This window comes from Magallana gigas, chromosome 5 (assembly GCF_963853765.1).
Source record: "Magallana gigas chromosome 5, xbMagGiga1.1, whole genome shotgun sequence".
NCBI classification, from domain to species: Eukaryota; Metazoa; Mollusca; class Bivalvia; order Ostreida; family Ostreidae; genus Magallana; species Magallana gigas.
In genome coordinates this window covers 12297782-12317212 of record NC_088857.1, presented here as the reverse complement: position 1 = coordinate 12317212, position 19431 = coordinate 12297782, and the positions used below count along the sequence as shown (strand labels likewise).

The following is a 19431-nucleotide window of genomic DNA, read 5'->3' as shown; positions in this document are numbered from 1 at the left end:
TATAACTTGGGTAGACATTGCGTTCATTTCTTAAATAACTCAAATTTCTGTGCTTGGTTCCAAGTGTTATATACATAGTTACACTGACACGTGACATAGCCCTCTTCCTCATTGGTGGAACCGCCATGCCATGGAGACTTTAAGTGTACTGTGACGTCATAATCATTGTTTCAGACTCTACCATTCACGATTGTTTTGGAATCAACAGGAATTTTATTCACGATGGCAATCGTCAGACACACTACTCAATATTCCGATGTAAGTATTTAAAAATCAAAGCATTTCATGTATTTTTATCGCGTATATAACTTATATCCTACCGTATCATAACTTACATGTGATATGCAAGTACAGCAAGATCTTACTTTTGTAGGCCTACTTGGACATAAGCTATTATGTGCCACCACATTAATACACGCCTGCAGAGATTGCGACGGTAAAATAAAGACAATGAATCTAATTCTATGGGGTGATTTTGAATTATGTGTCAATTTCTGTACTTTTCTTTAGTACTTGATCAGCCCAAGGCCGCAGTTCCCCCTCACGAGCCAGTAAGTAAACGTATTCAGAGCAACTTATTTATCAAACATACATGTATTGATGAATTTTATCTATTTTTATCTATAATTTCAATCGATTGATAATTATTTTTTACATGATGTAAAATGCACGTTATTTTGTAGCCAGTACCAGTTAGAGAGTTTCTAATTGTGTCGGATTTGGTAAGCTATTTTTGTTTTCGATCAACATTTTATTTTTACGGCATTGAATTAATGGTGATTTGAATTAGTTGGTTGTATATGTAACGTTTTCATGAATTATCATCCTTTTCGAAATGATTGGTTTAAGGATATATTAGATGAGGCAGAAGAAGAGATCGAAATAGAGGTAACTGTAATAAGATAAAATATATTTTATTTTGTTTTTAATATAATGTTTTTCAGCGTAATTTCGTTAATTTTTAAAATCAAAGTGTGCATGAATGATTATAATACTATTATACTTTAATCTTAGTACGTGCCTACTTAATTAACCTTAAATTAGATTAAATATTAAATGACGTTGTCTTATATATTCTGTGACATCGATTTTCGTATGTGGAAAGTATTGAAGCGGTCTGAATTGTAATAATCATCAAAGCCATTTCAGTGTATTCACTTTTTTTCAGGCTGACCCCATCGCTTACCGGGATATAGTTACAGCATTTTTTAATGCCACAAATCTTGAATATCCAAAGAAGAAAAAGGTTAATTTTCTGTTTGTACAAATACTTTCGTTTTAATCAAAGTTGCTGAGACAATGTGTTTCTTATCCATATTCATCAATCTGTTCGTTTTTCAGACCTCGTGGTTTAGAAGAGGCGTTCGATTCTTAAGGAGGACAATAGCCCCCTTAAGAAGACATTAAAAAATGACGCGAAGAGGCACCGATCAAGCGCAAAATGGGGGCTTGAGACGGAAGTTATGTTCCATGTAACAGCAAGGTCGCAAAGCGGTCCGACAAGTGTTGTCTAAGTACTATTTTTGTAATTGAATTATTGTCGTTTTGATATTTTTATTCACATTTCACAAATCATGTTTTTTTAAGATTTAACATTACCAATGTATCTTTATCTTATGAGTTATATTGAGATTTTGATAACCTTTTGACTTTCTGATTTTGTAGGTATATCGCTAGTATAATTATATCTTTTAAACAGTGTGTGATATCAACTGGATATTAATTTAACACAGTGACATCTGTACATGTAGGCCAATATGACATGTACACATATATTTATTCTGCTCTGCTGATAATAATGTATGGAATGAAATCCGAAAATTGGAATTAGAAAAAAGCTCAATAAGATCTTTAACAGTGTAAGAGCAAACTTTATTTAGAGGCTTCTCGAATAAGTAAGTTGATTCTTTTCCTTTTTATCAATAATACAACTTCATGATGTGTGTATGTATTTTGTTTCTTTAAACATGTTAATTCAATAATAATTTAACAAGAGATAAATATTTTTATTATAAAAAGACTTTGTATTTAACTTTTGAGTTTTTTGTTTCAATAACATTGTTCATGACATCTGAAAACAAAATGTATATGTCTATGTGTTTAAGCATTATTACTATTCTTGTGATAGTCACATTAATATTTTTTTATTTAGAAAGGAAACATATGGCGAGTATATTCAGAGTACTTTTGGATGCAAATAGGAGGAAAAATTTACATTTTCCAGTTTCTTTGCCTGTGATAACACTACGTATCGATTTTGTACTATATAATATTATGAGGTGATAATTTCAGTCGGGGCGTGATCAAATCTATCATAAAGCCCTTCGGACTTTATTGGATTTAATCACGCCCCTACCGAAATTATCAACTCATAATACTCAAAGAATGATTCCTTATTCCTTAATTATATACATCCGAACAATAAAATCATTCATGGTGAAATTCCACCAAGACAAGATTCATGGTCAAGGACGAGGCTCTGTCTTACCGATATTTGGGAAGACGATGAAGAAGGAGGCACGCTACAAGCTATGACACTCACAAAGGCCTTAGGAAGGATATTAACTAAAGGGTAAATGTTTCGATAGTACATTCTTGCAATTTGATTACGAGCATTTAAAAACCATTTAAGTTCTTGTGTTGTGCTAATTTTGAATTATTGCTCCAAAATTTAAAAAAAAAGCGATATGAGTCAAGTCCGGTTAGTGAGACAAATAGATTAATAGTTAATTAAAGAAGGATAACTTTCAGTTACTTCTATTGATCTTTTTTTTCTTGCATAATCGCAACTTCTCGGATCTTTCCAAAAGAACTGGAGAAGTTACTATTGTTACGTACAATCTACATTTAATTTTGTTCAAATCATGATCCTCGGCCCGAGTAGGGTGGGGAGACAATGGGAGTTAAATTTTTACAGAGGAATATATTAGAAAAAAACATGTTTAAAAACTTCTCAAAAACCATTGGCCAGAGAGGTTAAAACTTGTGTAGACATTTGGCCAGAAAAGCTGAAACTTTGGTGGAAGTATTCTCTTCTTTTTGATAAACATTCACCCAACATTAGAATAACATCTAATAATTTCTTCCTTGTGTCTAAACCTAATAGCCGTAAAAAATTAGCAAACTATGTATTTTTTCTGTAAAAAAAAAAAATACCATCAACACAGGAGAATTTAATGAAAAGTAACTAAGAGGTCAAGTGGGCCTATTGCAGTATAATCATATTTTACCTTTATAATTACATGTAATTGCCTAATTTTAGAAAAATACACGTGACTGTTGGGTGTCTTCAGTGCCTTAACGGTCTTTAGAGTTTGTCAGTTTTGCAAGATCGCCAGGCTAAAGTATTCGCCACAACCACACCCCTTCTGAGCAAGATGCTACCTGTAGCTATGACAGCATCATCACCAAGGAGACCTGTGTCATTAACTTTAGACCTTGATTTGAGTCAACAAAGCTATGTCCTAAACTTGATCTTAATATCACAAAGAAGTTTGGTATAAATGTGGTTGATTGAGAATATCTGTTGCTGTTTGGGGTTTTTTTTTTGGTATCAAATACTTTCCCCATTGCTGACATTTTATTTTATTTATTAAATGATGAATAAATTGACTGTACGGCTTGCCTTGCTTGTTATTTACTCTACAGCTTTGAATTTTAAAGGGATATGGTTTGATTATTAACTGCCTCTTTAAATTACATGAAATCACCACAAAGAAGTATAAACACATACACATCTAAAATGTGTAAACCTGCAAATTATAAAAATACTATAAAACTTTTAAACTTTGTGCAGCTCTTTTGCGTTTTGTTGATCATCCAAAACCTGTATGCGTGGTAAAATAGTTGATGCACAAAGTCACAATGATATAAACAATCAGCGTATGATTGATTAATTACATGCCCTAGCTCTTTGCCTCATAACAGGCAATCTAGAAATAAGTTACATTAATTTTACCTTATTCAGTATCATGATATCAAATTAAATGCCTTGTTGTTAAAATGCTGCAACCTATAGCTACATATGTAATGCATGTGCATGAATTCAGGATTTCTATGAAATAATTCATGGTTTAAAATAGCTGCAGGACTGTAGCTCCCGGTCTGAAAAAATTCGGATGGACGACCTGGGAGCTACAGTGCCCCCCATAGTAAAAAACTGCAATTTACGGCGCACAAAAAATTGCGCTAGTTTTGGACTTATTAACCCTATTTTCACATTAATTCTGTAAAAATAATTAGAACCATAAAATTTTTCAGCAAAATTACTACTGATATCGTCACTTTACTTGCCTCAGACTTTCTCTTAAACATGATAACCGACCTCGGAAAATGAAGTTTGTTAATTTACGTCGAGATCGAGAGTCGCCATTTTTAAATGTAAACAAACTTGCACCACTTTAATTTACAGGGCTGGGGATGTTGTTGAAAAGAATATCAGAGGCAAGTAAAGTGACAATATCTTTAGTAAAATGTCCGAGGAATTTTTTGGGATTAAATATTTGTACAGAATGAGATCGTAAATGAGATTAATAAGTCCAAACCTAGCGCATTTTTTTGTGTGTCGTAAATTGCAGATTTTTACTATGGGAGGCACTGTAGCTCCCAGGTCGTCCATCCGATTTTTTTCAGACCGGGAGCTACAGTCCTGCAGCTAGGTTTAAAAGGGCTATTTTTGTTTCAGGTATAGATAAATACATTAATGAGTTAATATGTTAATAAACATACCTCGATGAGAGCCTTTCATAGAGGTTTACTTATACTGCACCATATTCACAAAACACATCAACGGTCTGCACCATATTCACAAAATACATCAACGGTCTGTTGTCATACCAGTTGTATTTCTAAAAATCTAATCTTGCTGTTATTTTCAAAACTGAAGGAGGCTTGTTTATCTATCGCATGCAATTCTTACGCTTTGCCTTGTGGCAACACACTGAACAAAATATTATATAGTTAACACTTTATTTCTTAAAACTGATTGAATGAAATCTAAAGTTTTGTTGAATAAACTGTAAATCGTGTTGGGGTTTTTTTGCGATAAATCATTATCATTTTACTCGTAATTGCACTCTATGTATTGCAGATTACTTGTATGCATGATTTTTTTTTATATTCAATGAAAAGGTGATTTCTCGTGTATAACTCGGATGACAAGTGTATACATTGATTTCAAACCCTTTTTTGATTAGATAATTATATTAATTGGTTTGTAAATATTTTTAACAACGCCGGTTATGGATTTCTTGCATGTTGGTAGGCATAATTCTTACAACAAAATACATGTACGATATGCGCCCTTTTAAATGCACAAAACGTGACAGGTTTCCAAACTTGATAAGATTTTACTCTTTGTCCGAAAATCGGAATAATTCAACTGGTGCCTAGTCTTATCACTTAGACACCATAACTTGTCAAAATGGGACCATGGTGCATCTTTGTGTTATGTATTGGCAAGTATTTGAACTTGTACATTTAATTTTATAAGTTATGTCACTAGAAATGTTCAAGTCTTTAAGACATTGTGAAATATAACCGAAAAGAATTTATAAAACTCTTAGTTCACAAGAAATTCTGTGAGATGTGCACATCTCAAAACTTGCTTATCAAAACCATGGCTTATATTTTGTCATAACATTTTTAATCTTGAATAAGCTATATATTATAGTTATAACTTTGATAACTATAGATCTATAGCTAAATTTTACGGACAATAAGACGATATTAAGAATAGAATTTTTGTAATGATTGGTCGATTTAGTGATAAGGTCGATGCCTGGTTATTACCGTTGTGAAAGATCATCAAATGATATGTCTTTTTTGCATTTGGCTCCAAAGGTTGCAATAAAACATTGCTTTTGTATGGATGTAAATAAAATTATCATAATAATAATAATAATGTATATATAACTGGTGAGTTATTATGAATATTTGGATAAATGATATGGATGATAAATGAGATTTAAATGATGAATTTATACCTATTGCATTTTTACAACTTTTAGAAACGGTTTATTAGACAATTAATCAATGACCAAAATTAAAGTACGTGTAAATGTGAAAGCCATGAAAATGATATAGTTATTATTCATAAAAAGGTTTTGTTTTATGATATATACATGTATAGATGTAATTTTAGTACTTAGATTGTCGAATGAAGGTTTGCGTGACTTGTAATACGATGAAGTCAATACACTCCTGGTTGAAATATTTAAAAAAAAAACCTCCTTATTAAGATAAATTTGCTTTTAATTTGCTATCTTTCAAAACTCTGGTTGAAATATTGAAGAAATACCTCTTCCCTTTAAAGATAAAATTGCTTTCCTATCTTTCAAAAATCGCGCATTTTTTTTCCATCAAAGACTCAAACACCCATTATTAGGTGCACACTAAGGTATAACAAGTTACAATCCACGCGTTTGACTTATCGGTTCAAGGACCTCTCAGATTTCATCTTATCTTCCTAAAGGTGCCGTCCTATTGACAATTCGACGTAATATAGTGACCTACATGTACATGTAGATCAAACACTATGATACATGTACTATGGGGGTGGTTCCCGAGCGAGCGATAAATGCAATATCAACCAATCCACTGCCCGTACATGTTTTTAGTACTGATCTACACTAATGTACATTATATATACATGTATCTGTACATTTGTATATCAGTTTGCCAAAAGATGACCCTTCTTCTATTGCCACTTTATGTACTTCTCGGTCACGGTTTAATTTGATTAACAGAAGTTTTCATATCAATTTTACAATATCTTACATGTAAATCCCAATTTTTGAAACGCATTTTATGAACAAATGCTATTGTAAAACCTCCCAATAGGCACGCAACGTTTTTTCAACGTTAAGGAATGGTTGAATTGAAATTGCAACGTTGATCAGCTATTATTCAACGTTGAATCAAGCTTTAGGTTTCAATGTTAAAACCCAAACCAAATAATCTCAACGTTGGTTCCACGTTCAAGACTTATTTTCAACGTTTAAGACATCAACCACTTTTCTACTAAGACACAACCTACTATATAAATATATATATATATATATATATATATATATATATATATATATATATATATATATATATATATATATATAACACTATTTGAAAAGTTGAACATTTCAACAAAGGACTTTATACAAAAGTGTCGATTTTTGACGTTGAAGCAACGTTATATTTTTCAACGTTGTTTGAACTTCTTAAAAATGCAACCATATTTCAACGATGAAACAACGTTGCTGCCTGACGTTGAAACAACGTTGTTTCAACGCTGAAATGCCTGTTTGGCCTTTATTAAATATTGATTAATATTATTAAGATATTTTTCCATCCATATTTAATTTCACAATGTGTCCTTTTCTTACCTTCAAAGAATTCAATCGTTGGTTTAAATCAGTGACTGTTTATAAGATAATGACAGTGATATTAAACAAAATTATGTAAAAGATGTACAAATTTAGGACATTTTTTAAATAAAGCGTTGAGCTGAAAATCAAACTTGTTTGTTTTAATTAGTCAAAATAAAATTTTGATTAAAAATTCGGATTTTTTGTTGTTGTAAATTATCTTAGCAAACTGTCCGAAAAGTTATTTCATTCTGTGGTTCTCGAAGCTCAAAAACTATCGTTTAACATAAAATAAAATCTAATTCATTTTTATCATTGAACTTTATCATGTACACGTTTCCAGCTGCTGCATATGGGGAATCGTGTGACAATGACCACAAGAAAAATGGTAAGTTTATATGACAGGAGGATCTCAAGTCTTGTTCAAACTATCTGAAATTTGTAAAAAAAAAAAATTAAATGACATTAATTTGATAAAATGATATACTTGTGTGAAAAAACATGCGACATTTATTATATGGGCGCCAAATTTCTAATTTTCACTATGTTATTCAATTGAAGAAATGAAACAGATAAACGAAAGATACGTAAATGCATTAATATACAGTTTATCGTTTATACAATATCCGAAAATTCATTCGTTACATTTATTTTTACTGCGTGTTATCGATTTTCCTAGTTTGCTTTCCCGCTAGACCTAAAGATTTCATTAATACTTTTATAAAGATTATTGCGTGTTTTACAGAAATAATACACAAAATAGACGATTATTTTAAGCATCACCATAACCAAGAGCTGCTTAAACATGGTTTGTATGTTTTGAAATAATATTTTTCTTCGAAATTCGATTAAAATTATTTATATTTAAATATTTTTACGTTTTGTTTTCCATTTTGTTTTTTAATTTGTTTTGGTTTTTTATTGTTTATTTTTGTTTTGTTTTTGTTTGTTTGTTTTTTATTGAATACAAATTTAACTTAACAATGTAGAAAGTAAAAAACACGAGTTTTATGAGTTCAGTTCTGGAGCATTACATCTACCCTGATATGTACATTGTCGATCTTGGGAGGCATTACGAGGTATTACAGCAAGAGCACCACCACCACGAACACCACAAACCCCCACACCACCACCACACATCTACTAGTGAGTATCCTTAACACATTATGTACATAATCATTGCAATGTTTTCATTTAATCATCATCGTTACATTCTTTACATAGAATCGTTATTGCATTCTTTACTTATCTTAATCTTTGCACAATCAAATCATAATATTATTCATTAAGTATCGCCATTTTATTGTCTACATAGTATCATCATTGCATTATCTACATAATATCATTTGAATAATCAATAAAATGATTTCTTTGGTGATTCATTCGGTGCCATATATAACGAAATATTTACATCCACCAACTTGAAGTATTATTCCCTCAATTTCTTACGGAAACTTAATAATAAATAGTTAACTCATAGCTCTATAGAAATAGCCAGACTGAAATCTACACACCCCATTTATCGATGGTCGAAATCTACAGCGGCTGAAACCGACAAGAAACTGACAGGACTGAAATTCACAAGCCCCGTTTATCGATCGGTCGAAAACTACAGCGACCGAAGAAAATTCACGGACTGCACGAAATAATCATGACAATTTCAGACTCAGAGTCTCACAGGAGACGATTTGGCTGTTTCTTATAGCTAACGTACTTATGTACGTTAACAGTAATTCAGTGAATTTTACTTACTTTTCATTATCAATTTATTAATCAGTTAAAAGAAAGATAAACAATAAAATAATTTCTTTGATGATTCATTCGGGTTATGAAGGTAGCGCTCATTGCACAAAAATTTTCCTAACCCGCTATGCGGCTTATGTATATTTTCTGTACATAATGTTGCTACCTTCATGTGCCGATTAAATCACCAAAGAAAGCATTTTATTGTTTAAGTACACATTTAGTATCATGATAACGTATTTGTAGTTTAACAATTTGTTAAAAGAAAGATGTAAATATTTAAAGACAACTAGACTTTGACCCGTGCGTGCACGGGTTGACATTGCATAATTATGATATCGGACATATACCAAATAGATACATTGACACAACCTATTGTTGATATTCATAACCAAGCTTTAAGCCTACAATAATGCTATTAGAACTATTTTAACAAGAGCTTGGACTTTAGGTAGTTGTGTCAAACAGCATGTGACGTAGGCCTGTCTATTTCATCGCTGGCCACTCAGCCAAGGCTCTGTGAAATCAACAAGATTTGTCTGGCTTTTGAGCTAAGACTACGCAATATGTGTATATTTCACTTGAAACCAGCGTCATTTAAACTTGTTTTGACGCAAGAAATAAATAGTTACGTCCTATCGAAAGTCCAAGGTCTTGTTAAAATGGTTCTGATTTTACTACACTCTGCTTAGTAAGAATAATCTAACTGCGGTGCGTCTTTTTACCACAATGAACCCCAATGATACCCCAATGAACCCCAATGATACCACAATGAACCTCAATGATCCCTAATGATAAGTTTGGGGTCGATAGTGCGATGACGAGATAATGCAATGACGATTGTGCGATGACGATTAAGCGATTATTGCACCATCGCGTCATCACTATCGCGTCATCGCTATCGCACTATCGCGTTATCATTATTGCACCATCGCATTATCGCTATCGCACCATCGCGTCATCACTATCGCATCATCGCGTTATCGCTATCGTACCATGTCGTCATCGCGCTACCTCTTCCTAATGAACTTGGGGCAAGTTCATGACACACACTCAGGTCATTAGAGAACGTTCAGTGTTTCTCTATAAGTATTGACCAGACACAAATTTTGCACAGACAGACTTAAATTATGGACAAGATAATTCCTATAACCCTCCCTCTCCCCCCCCCCCCCCCCCCAAAAAAAAAAAAACAAAAAACTTTGTTTAGGGGGTGGGATGGGCTTTTAAATAATGTCTAGGTATTGTTGGGGTTCATCAAAGTACTAGTATCACCGGGGCTTACTAAGGTATCATTACAGCTAAAATACGGTATCATTGGTAAGTTAATGTTATTCATGCAGGGTCTGGTTGGGGTTAATTGTTCATTAAGTACAGGTACATTCTTGTATCAATGAGATTTATTTCTGTATCATTTGGAAAATTAAAATTCATTGGTGAATGAATCATTGCACAGAGCTCATTTCAAGTTTATTGAGGTTCGTGAGGGTATCAACGAAATTTGATTGGGATAACCATAGGTTCACTGGGAAATCAATCGGTGAAAAAACGCCGAATAGTTGAAATTTCACTCATTTGTGTAACATGTTGGTACATAAAATTCATTTAGTGTATCAATTATGAACATACTTAGTATCATTTGGGTATTTCAAAGTTCATTGGGGTATCATTGGGGTATCATTGGGGTTCATCGGGGTATCATCGGGGTTCATTGGGGTTCATTGGGGTAAAAAGACGCACCCATATAACTGTGTCTCGGGACAGGCCTTCTTTACAATTAAAATGCCTCACATTCTGTAATGTAGCAAAAAATTGCAGAATCGCTCTGAAACGACTTTGGATAAAATTAATGAAGCTTCGTTGAAAATAACCGTCAAATTATTCATTACTCACCATTTTTAGGCTGTAAATACATTTCATCTAAAAAATTTATACATATTAATGAAGAATTCAACACTTTTCACCAACCTTTTTTACTCACTTCGAATTTACACACGATGTTGACATTCGAAACTCTAGGGATTTTTCATATTAAATGCACTGAGTTAGAGTTATCTCCCGTATTTCCTTTGATGAACAGAATAATTATATGACAAATTTTCAATGAAAATTTACACGTATTTGTAATATAGTTTTTGAGTTTATCCATGCAAATGTGATATTGTGGAAACATAAACTAAAGAGCCTCCTGCGATTTAGCGTGAATGTAATGCGCATGCACAAGATTGTAAAATCCAAAAAGTCCAGATGATATCCGGATTTTTTAAAGGAATTTTCGTTGATTAATAATTAGCGAAGCTTGATTGAGAAAAAATAAAAACAAATTGGTAATCTTCAAGTACCAATGATGTTAAAAATATATAAAACCAAAGACAGTACTCTTCTGGTTTCTCGGTATTAAAGCCCCAAAATTTGTCTATTTTTAATATAGTAGTATAGATAGAATGCTTTCTTTGCTGATTCATGCGGGTTATACAGGTAGCAATCATTCCAGAAAAAAATTACATAATCCGCCAACGTGGCTTATTTGTAATGCACCACCTTCATATCCCGCATGAACCACCAAAGAACGCATTTTATTATTTAAATAAGCATTGTCACATATGTACTTTTATTTACATGGTGCGGGTATCATCGTTACAATATTTACAAAGACTAAGTATCATGATTACATTATTTACAAGGTATCATCGAAGCATTTTAAATACTGTTTCAGAATATAACATCATTTTACATGCATTTGTAATACATTGTAATATAATGGAGTAATTTCTAACAGTGTTTTAAGGTGTTTGGTCATGATTTTTTTTCCGAATATTTTGTTTTTTAATTTTGAAATACTGACATGTAACTGCCGATTTTTAAATGACCAGTCAAAAAAGGTTACCAAGTTATAAGTGAGATACATAGTTCACATTTCTTTGTTATGTAAACAAAGACCGTGTTTTTGTTAACATAAGTTATATTATATAGAAATATATTCAATAGCTAAAGAATTGATAGGGTTATAATTCAATTCTGGTTGTAACGCTTTGTTTGTTTGGCTGAAGAAATTCATCTAATATATTGAACATGTCACAATTAATACGACAACCATGCAAAACGTATTATTTTGTTGACTTTTGCTCAGATCAACTTTAACTTTTCTAAATAATAATGCGTCGGTTTTTTTTTTGTATTATATCATTTTTTAATATATATGACAAGACAGAAATCTACGCGATCTAGTAAAATGACCTAGCAGTCGGAGTAAGAATGACTGTGACGTTATTAAAAAAAAGTTTAATAGTGAAATAAACAGCTTGTTTAAAAGATCGCCAGTATCTGAACTTGGTTGGTCACGTTTTCACTTCTTATTTTGTTTTAATTATTAGATTTACTATTCAGCAAACTACATGTAAATGTAGACCAAAATTTGACACGAGCCTTGTTTTTATAAAATAACAAAGAATAATGAGCCCCCCATATCTTGTTATAACTTGATAACTACCAATAACATTTTAACAGGCTGCTCTCAATACGTTAAGCATTGCAAATACTAAAAGTCAAAATTTGAAGGAAAAAAATCGTGACAATCATAAAAGCATGTATTTTTTGTTGAAAAATTGTTTTACTTGGTTGTATTTAATAGTATTTGGGAAAAGAAGCCACAGTCAACATGAAATAGACCATCTCACTAAAGAGTGTAAGTTGACATTCTATCAATCTGAAAAAAATTGCAATTGTGTTTTGTGCTTTTTACGGTAAAAGTTATAATGCATTTTATGATAATCATCTTATATCCCCACAACTTTTGGGTATTTTGTTCAGACATTAGAATTGCATAATGTTTTTGAATGTTTTGGCTTAGAATTGCATTATGTTTTTGGATGTTTTGGGGGTTTTTTTGCTTTGTTTTCCTGTTCCTTCTTTTATATTATTTTTATTGGGGTGGAGGAGTTTGAATGGAATTCAATACTTTTCGTTTCTAACTTTATTTATTCATTTATTTTTTATTTTGGGGATGTGTATAAGAAAGGAGGCATGTTTGTTTGTTTCTCTTCATTTTTGTCCTTAGAATGAAATACTTATTTCTTTGTTACGTGTATATTGTTTAGTGGAACATTTAGTGAAGGAAATGGATGATCTGAACGACGCATGCGTACTTGACATTGTTTACTTTGTTGAAGGTAAATGTTCATTTCTAACAATTTTATTCGTTGTTTCATACAAAACCAATGCCAATAACAATTTGCGTAAACTAATCCTCTTGAAAAAGTGCGTGGATTATTTTCAATTGAATTTAATTATACAAACTGCTTGAACAGTGTTAATGAGTAATTTAATGGAATGTCTCTCGCTAAGGGAAGCTTGGTCTGTCGCATCTCGGTAAAACCACTGTTCCGACCCACGCACCGCCCACTACCCACGCAGTTCATCACACCACCACCACAACCACCACTACAACCACCAAACCGCAAGTAACAACCACACTACCGCCGGTAACAACCACACTACCGCCGCTCAACATCCGTAAGAATTTCCACTCGCATTGCGATTTAAAGAATTGCTATCAGTTGTTTAACAGAATACTCTATATAAGACTGTGTCATTGAACGGTAATCACTAGATTGGTGATCGAACAATATAAGGTTATGGTTTAAAATATCTTTTTGCAGCGCATGTGTGTAACGGTCTAGAATTTGTGCAATCCGTTGCTATCGGTAACACTGTTCTGAACCCCAGAGCTGGATTGTGTACGGATGGAACCCACAGCCAATCAGAAGCGCTCGTCCTGAACACGTGCCACGCAGACTCCCCAGCAACCTGGAAGAGTGGATACAATGTTAGTAATTAATACATGTTCATCGTATGTATACACAGTCTCTTGTTACTATTAGTGTGAGAGTGCTTTATTTCATTTTTTAATAAACTTTGTTAAGCGTATGTAATAATCACGCACTAGATAGCTCTTGCCTCCATTATTGGTTTGTTGCAATATAGCGCCTTACTGTATCAAAAAGTTGATATATCTTTCTTGAAGATGATGTGAAACTGAATATGTTTTGGATAGTGTATATATATTAAAAACACGTACAGTAAAACACGGTTATAGCGAACACGCTTATAATGAATTGACGCTTACAGCGAAGTGAATTTCATTCCCCAAGTTGTAAACTTGACGGATATAACGAATTACGCTTATAACGAAGTTAAATTTTCCGTCCCTGGGACTTCGTTATAAGCGTGTTTTACTGTATATACTTTTGATCAAACGTCCCTAATTTTGATTCTGAACCACAACCTTAAAAGGTAATGATACTCTAATTGATCGGTTTAACAGCTTCATAATTTGAACCACTTTGAATAATGCAGGTAATGCAGAACTGTGACAGAATCCCGAGGTATACCCCAATAGCCACCTTTCTGTTTGGAATGTACTCTATGGACGGGTCCTCCCTGTCCGGCGTGTTTATCAACTGTACACCGAACGGATTCAAGGTCACTATTATATATATATATATATATATATATATATAATTCTTGTGTTTAGAATTGACTGTATAGGGGGTTAAATTTGTGGTTGGAACAAACGTTTGGTCCGATGGTTTGGCTCTTACAGTACAAGTATCGAATCATTTTGCATACACAACCAAATATCTTAAAGCTGCTTGGTCCGATTTTTTCGTAATTACAGTATCAAAATTTTGTTCATACAAATCATTTATCTTACAAAGTTATGGACTTTCTCCTATTTACACCAGCAGAATCAATCTCCTTTCTAAGTTAGAAATATTCAAAGTAAATAAAAATAATTTCTCTTTGGGCAAACGAAAAAACAAACCAAAATGCATCACGGGAATGTTTAGAAAAGGAAACCGCATGGTTTCGTCCCCCGAATGATTGGGGTTATTCAACCCGCATGCTATGCATCGATTGTAAAGAAAGCAGGCTTTAGAAATATTGGCGAACAAAACGTACACATGTTTATTTGTAATTTGTCTGATCATTTGTCTGACCATTTCGACCTTTATTTAAAGCGATGTCAAATTCGTAATACAACCAAACCCGTATCGTCGTCAGGGGTGAAATTTAACATGAGGCGAAATAACGCGGTACCTTTTAATGTCGTATGTTTTGTTAGCAGATTTTGTACGTATTTTTCTTCATTGAAATTTGGCTTAATTGACTGGGTAAACAACTGCAATGTCTATTATTATACATATACTAAGCATAGCCATCGTTTAAAAGCGTGCATAAAATTTGGTATAAAATCGGACCAAGCAGCTTTAACTAGTTTTAGACTTTCACCTATTTATACCTGCATTAGTCTAGTTTCAAAAATAGTAGATTGGATAATTGGAAGTAAATAAAAATAATACCGGGGGTATTTGTGCGTTACACAAAAAATAAAATAAAAACAGAGCTTATGCGCCATAAGAGTATTAACTGAAGAGGACCATTATATAAAAAGTGCCTGTTTGGGAGGGTAACTGTTGAAATTGACACCCCGAGAAAGCCATTGTCAACCGACGCGAAGCGGATGTTGACAATGGTTTTCGAGGGGTGTCAATTTCAACAGTTACCCTCTAAACAGGCACTAATTATTTTATTATACTGAGTATCTTATTTTTAAAGAAAATTTAACTGCATTTATATAGAAATGAAGTGAATTCTACGGCGAACCGTACGCGCATAAATCACGCGCATGTAACAATTCGTTGTGTTACCCGTTGCAAAGTGTGTTGCTAACGCTGAGGGTAATAGAACGGATTACCAACTGCATCTAAACCAATCAGATTTCAGTATTAAACAATTTTGTTTCCTGGTTGTTTGGATGTATTCAAACATCTGGGGTTTTTTCTTAAATTTAAACACAAACAAATTTCAGAAATATTTGTTGAGAAATTCTAAGTTTTTTATATGCCTAAACAATTTTACGGCAAATACATACATGTAAGTCATAAATTACATTTTTCAACATGTGTATGTTTATTTTACAGATGGCCGTACAAGTTTGTGGACACGGTCCTTTGATATTTGAGGTACAAACCGGGCTGAATCACAGTGGGCGCGAGAACCCTTACAATTATTATACTGTAAATTGGTGATTTTTGCTGATAATAAATAACAACAATTAAATTAAACTGTTCTATGAGAATCGTTTCTGGGTTACAAATTTGTCACTGTTTCACATATACACTCGATAATTTAGTATAATAACAACTTTATAAGACTAACAAGATATGTATGACCTTCAAATGACCATCAACAATCTTTGCGTCAAATTACCGAAGCTCAACTTCTAGCAAACTTGTCTTCCTTAATTACATTGGAGATTTTTATTGAATGTTTCGTTAGGTATTACATAATTACATTGTTTATCACAGGTAGAGGGCATGTCCCAAATCATCATGACCGTCGTATGCTCTTTGGAGCAAAGGTCAAACACTTTGTAAATATGAACATGAACAAGTAGGCATCATGTCATGGTTGTTGTTAAGTCGCCATTACAACAAGTTCAACTTTATTGTTATTATTTATTCACTTGCATAGCTCTTCGACGATAACAGGTCGGATTTTATGATAATCAACGCTGTAAATTGCAAACCATTTTTTTAATAAAAAAAAAAACGCGTTAGAATTGTATTGACCTCGTTAAAAATTATAATCGGTCGTCGGTATTCAGCACAAAATATACGCCAATTGATATCCTACTATGTGCATTGCAAACTCAATTATAGAATGCACGATTATGACGCGCGAAAAGCGAAAAACGGCAGAAAATGGTATAAAATAGAGAAATTCAATCGTGGAAATAATCTCAGCGCTGATCAACATTAAATGAAGTTCAATGCAATGATCAAGGACATCAAAACTGTCGCCCACGTTTTATGAATGCAGAAATAGGAGATAAGTTCAGAATATACGTGTGTTACAACTAGTCCCAGAACCAGTTCACTTTGAGGATAATGTCCTCGTAGTGTTCAAAAATTAAGCTTGTAGTATTTGTGTTGTGTGTGACCATGTTTGGTAAAAAAAAACTCTATTCTAGTTTTTTTCAACAATTTTTTAATTTCTAATCTATTCTATATCAATGCACATAAAAAAGATACTTGAGAAACTACAATCATTTATATTAATTCTATTTGTATCACATGATCTACTAGAAGGAATTATTTAAGGAGTATTGATTAGTCTTTGAGTATCATGAGGTTATAATTTTGATCACGCCCCGGCCGAAATTATCATCTTATAATATTCAAAGAACGGATCCTTATTACTGATACTTACATAATTTTCCAGCAATTTTACGATTAAATACTTGAATTTAATATACATAATCGATACGTAGTGTTATTTCAGGCACGTAGCATCAGGGGGGGGGGGGGCAAGGGGGGTCTGCCCCCCCCCCCCCACTTTTTCTCGCCGCAACAATTTTTTTAAAATTCACATATAAAAAAATGAATTATAATGGAGTTGGCCCCCCACTTTTTTGGAAGTTAGTAAAAAATTGATATGAAAATAAGGAAATGAGTAGTCAAATTGAAGTCCCCCCCCCCCCCCAAGGATTAGGAATTTCATGATTTGGAGGAAAAAAAATTTTGGTAGGGAAGAATCCCCACGGATTAGGATTTTGAAGATTTTTGGAAACTTTAAATTTCCCTTTTTTTTTTTTTTTTTTGGCTTGTCAAGATTTTTTGGATGGGTCTGGCCCCCCCCCCCCCCCACTTTCAAAAACGATGCTACGTGCCTGTATTTATCACAGGCAAAGACAAAAAATGATCGCTACCTTCATAACCCGTATGTCCTGAGTCATTTGATCGTTTATACATTGTATTTACATCTTTCTTTTAATAAATAAGTCAATTGATTGTAAATAGGAAGAAAGTAAATTGATGTCAATGTACACCAGTACGTTAGCTAAATGAAACAGCCAAATCGTCTTCTATGGGAATTTGAGTCTGACATCATCATGATTATTTCGTAGGGCCTAGTCAATTTCAGTCCTGTCAGTATATTAGCCGCTGTATATTTCGACCAATCGATAAACGGGGCGAGTAGATTTCTGTCTCGTCGGTTTTTATAGAGCTATGAATTATCAATAACTATGTGTAAAAAATAAAGTGAATTTTACACGGTAAATGTAAGTATCATACTATATTTACATCTACAGAGTATGATTCCCTATATTTCTTACGAAAACTTTAGTTAAAGCTGCTTGGTCCGATTTTTTCGTAATTACAGTATCAAAATTTTGTTCATACAAATCATTTATCTTACAAAGTTATGGACTTTCTCCTATTTACACCAGCAGAATCAATCTCCTTTCTAAGTTAGAAATATTCAAAGTAAATAAAAATAATTTCTCTTTGGGCAAACGAAAAAACAAACCAAAATGCATCACGGGAATGTTTAGAAAAGGAAACCGCATGGTTTCGTCCCCCGAATGATTGGGGTTATTCAACCCGCATGCTATGCATCGATTGTAAAGAAAGCAGGCTTTAGAAATATTGGCGAACAAAACGTACACATGTTTATTTGTAATTTGTCTGATCATTTGTCTGACCATTTCGACCTTTATTTAAAGCGATGTCAAATTCGTAATACAACCAAACCCGTATCGTCGTCAGGGGTGAAATTTAACATGAGGCGAAATAACGCGGTACCTTTTAATGTCGTATGTTTTGTTAGCAGATTTTGTACGTATTTTTCTTCATTGAAATTTGGCTTAATTGACTGGGTAAACAACTGCAATGTCTATTATTATACATATACTAAGCATAGCCATCGTTTAAAAGCGTGCATAAAATTTGGTATAAAATCGGACCAAGCAGCTTTAATTCATGGCTCTATAGAAACTGCTGAACTGAAATGTATTTTTCTGCAATGTCGCTAGCTTCATATCCCGCATAAATCACCAAAGTTTAAATAAGGTAAACTTTTATGAGAAAAAAGAGCATGTGAGCAAAATCCAAAAATCAAGTGGCTCCCCCCCACCCCCACCCCCCCCCCCCCCCAAAAAAAAAATTGAAACTGTCTGTACATGTATCAGCATTATTTTGCTTTCATGTGTTTTTGAGACAAAAATTCCTCCTTCTATCCCCTTCCTTCCCAAGATCACGGTTTTCTGAAGAAAAAAAAAGGATTTTCGAAAGTAAGAAGTGAAACTAACAATTAAGAGCACGTAAACGGTGAAATCGTTGTCAGTAATAAAAGTTGGTCATCCGTTTGGACTTTTTGTTCACGGTTTGATGGACTCGCTGGTGGCTAGATGGACTGGGTAAGGTTCACTGGACAAAGCCATTGGACCAAGTGATCTAGTACGATGTCCCCATAGTCTCCA

The 19431-nt window shown here is 33.2% G+C and overlaps 1 protein-coding gene across 2 annotated transcripts; it reads left to right on the top strand.

Moving 5' to 3' along the window:
• The first annotated feature begins 2363 nt into the window (after positions 1-2363).
• LOC105322401 (uncharacterized) lies at positions 2364-16248 on the top strand. 2 transcript variants are annotated; one of them, XM_066084091.1, is made up of 10 exons: positions 2364-2572; positions 7705-7749; positions 8107-8169; positions 8382-8507; positions 12736-12789; positions 13202-13273; positions 13449-13616; positions 13763-13929; positions 14460-14585; positions 16088-16248. In XM_066084091.1, exons 4-10 carry the CDS (start codon positions 8408-8410, stop codon positions 16193-16195), a joined length of 795 nt encoding a protein of 264 aa, XP_065940163.1. In that variant the 5' UTR covers positions 2364-2572; positions 7705-7749; positions 8107-8169; positions 8382-8407; the 3' UTR covers positions 16196-16248. The 2 variants fall into 2 exon arrangements, with proteins under 2 accessions (XP_065940163.1, XP_011419402.3); XM_011421100.4 differs by lacking the exon at positions 2364-2572 and adding an exon at positions 5346-5456.
• Positions 16249-19431: the final 3183 nt, after the last annotated feature.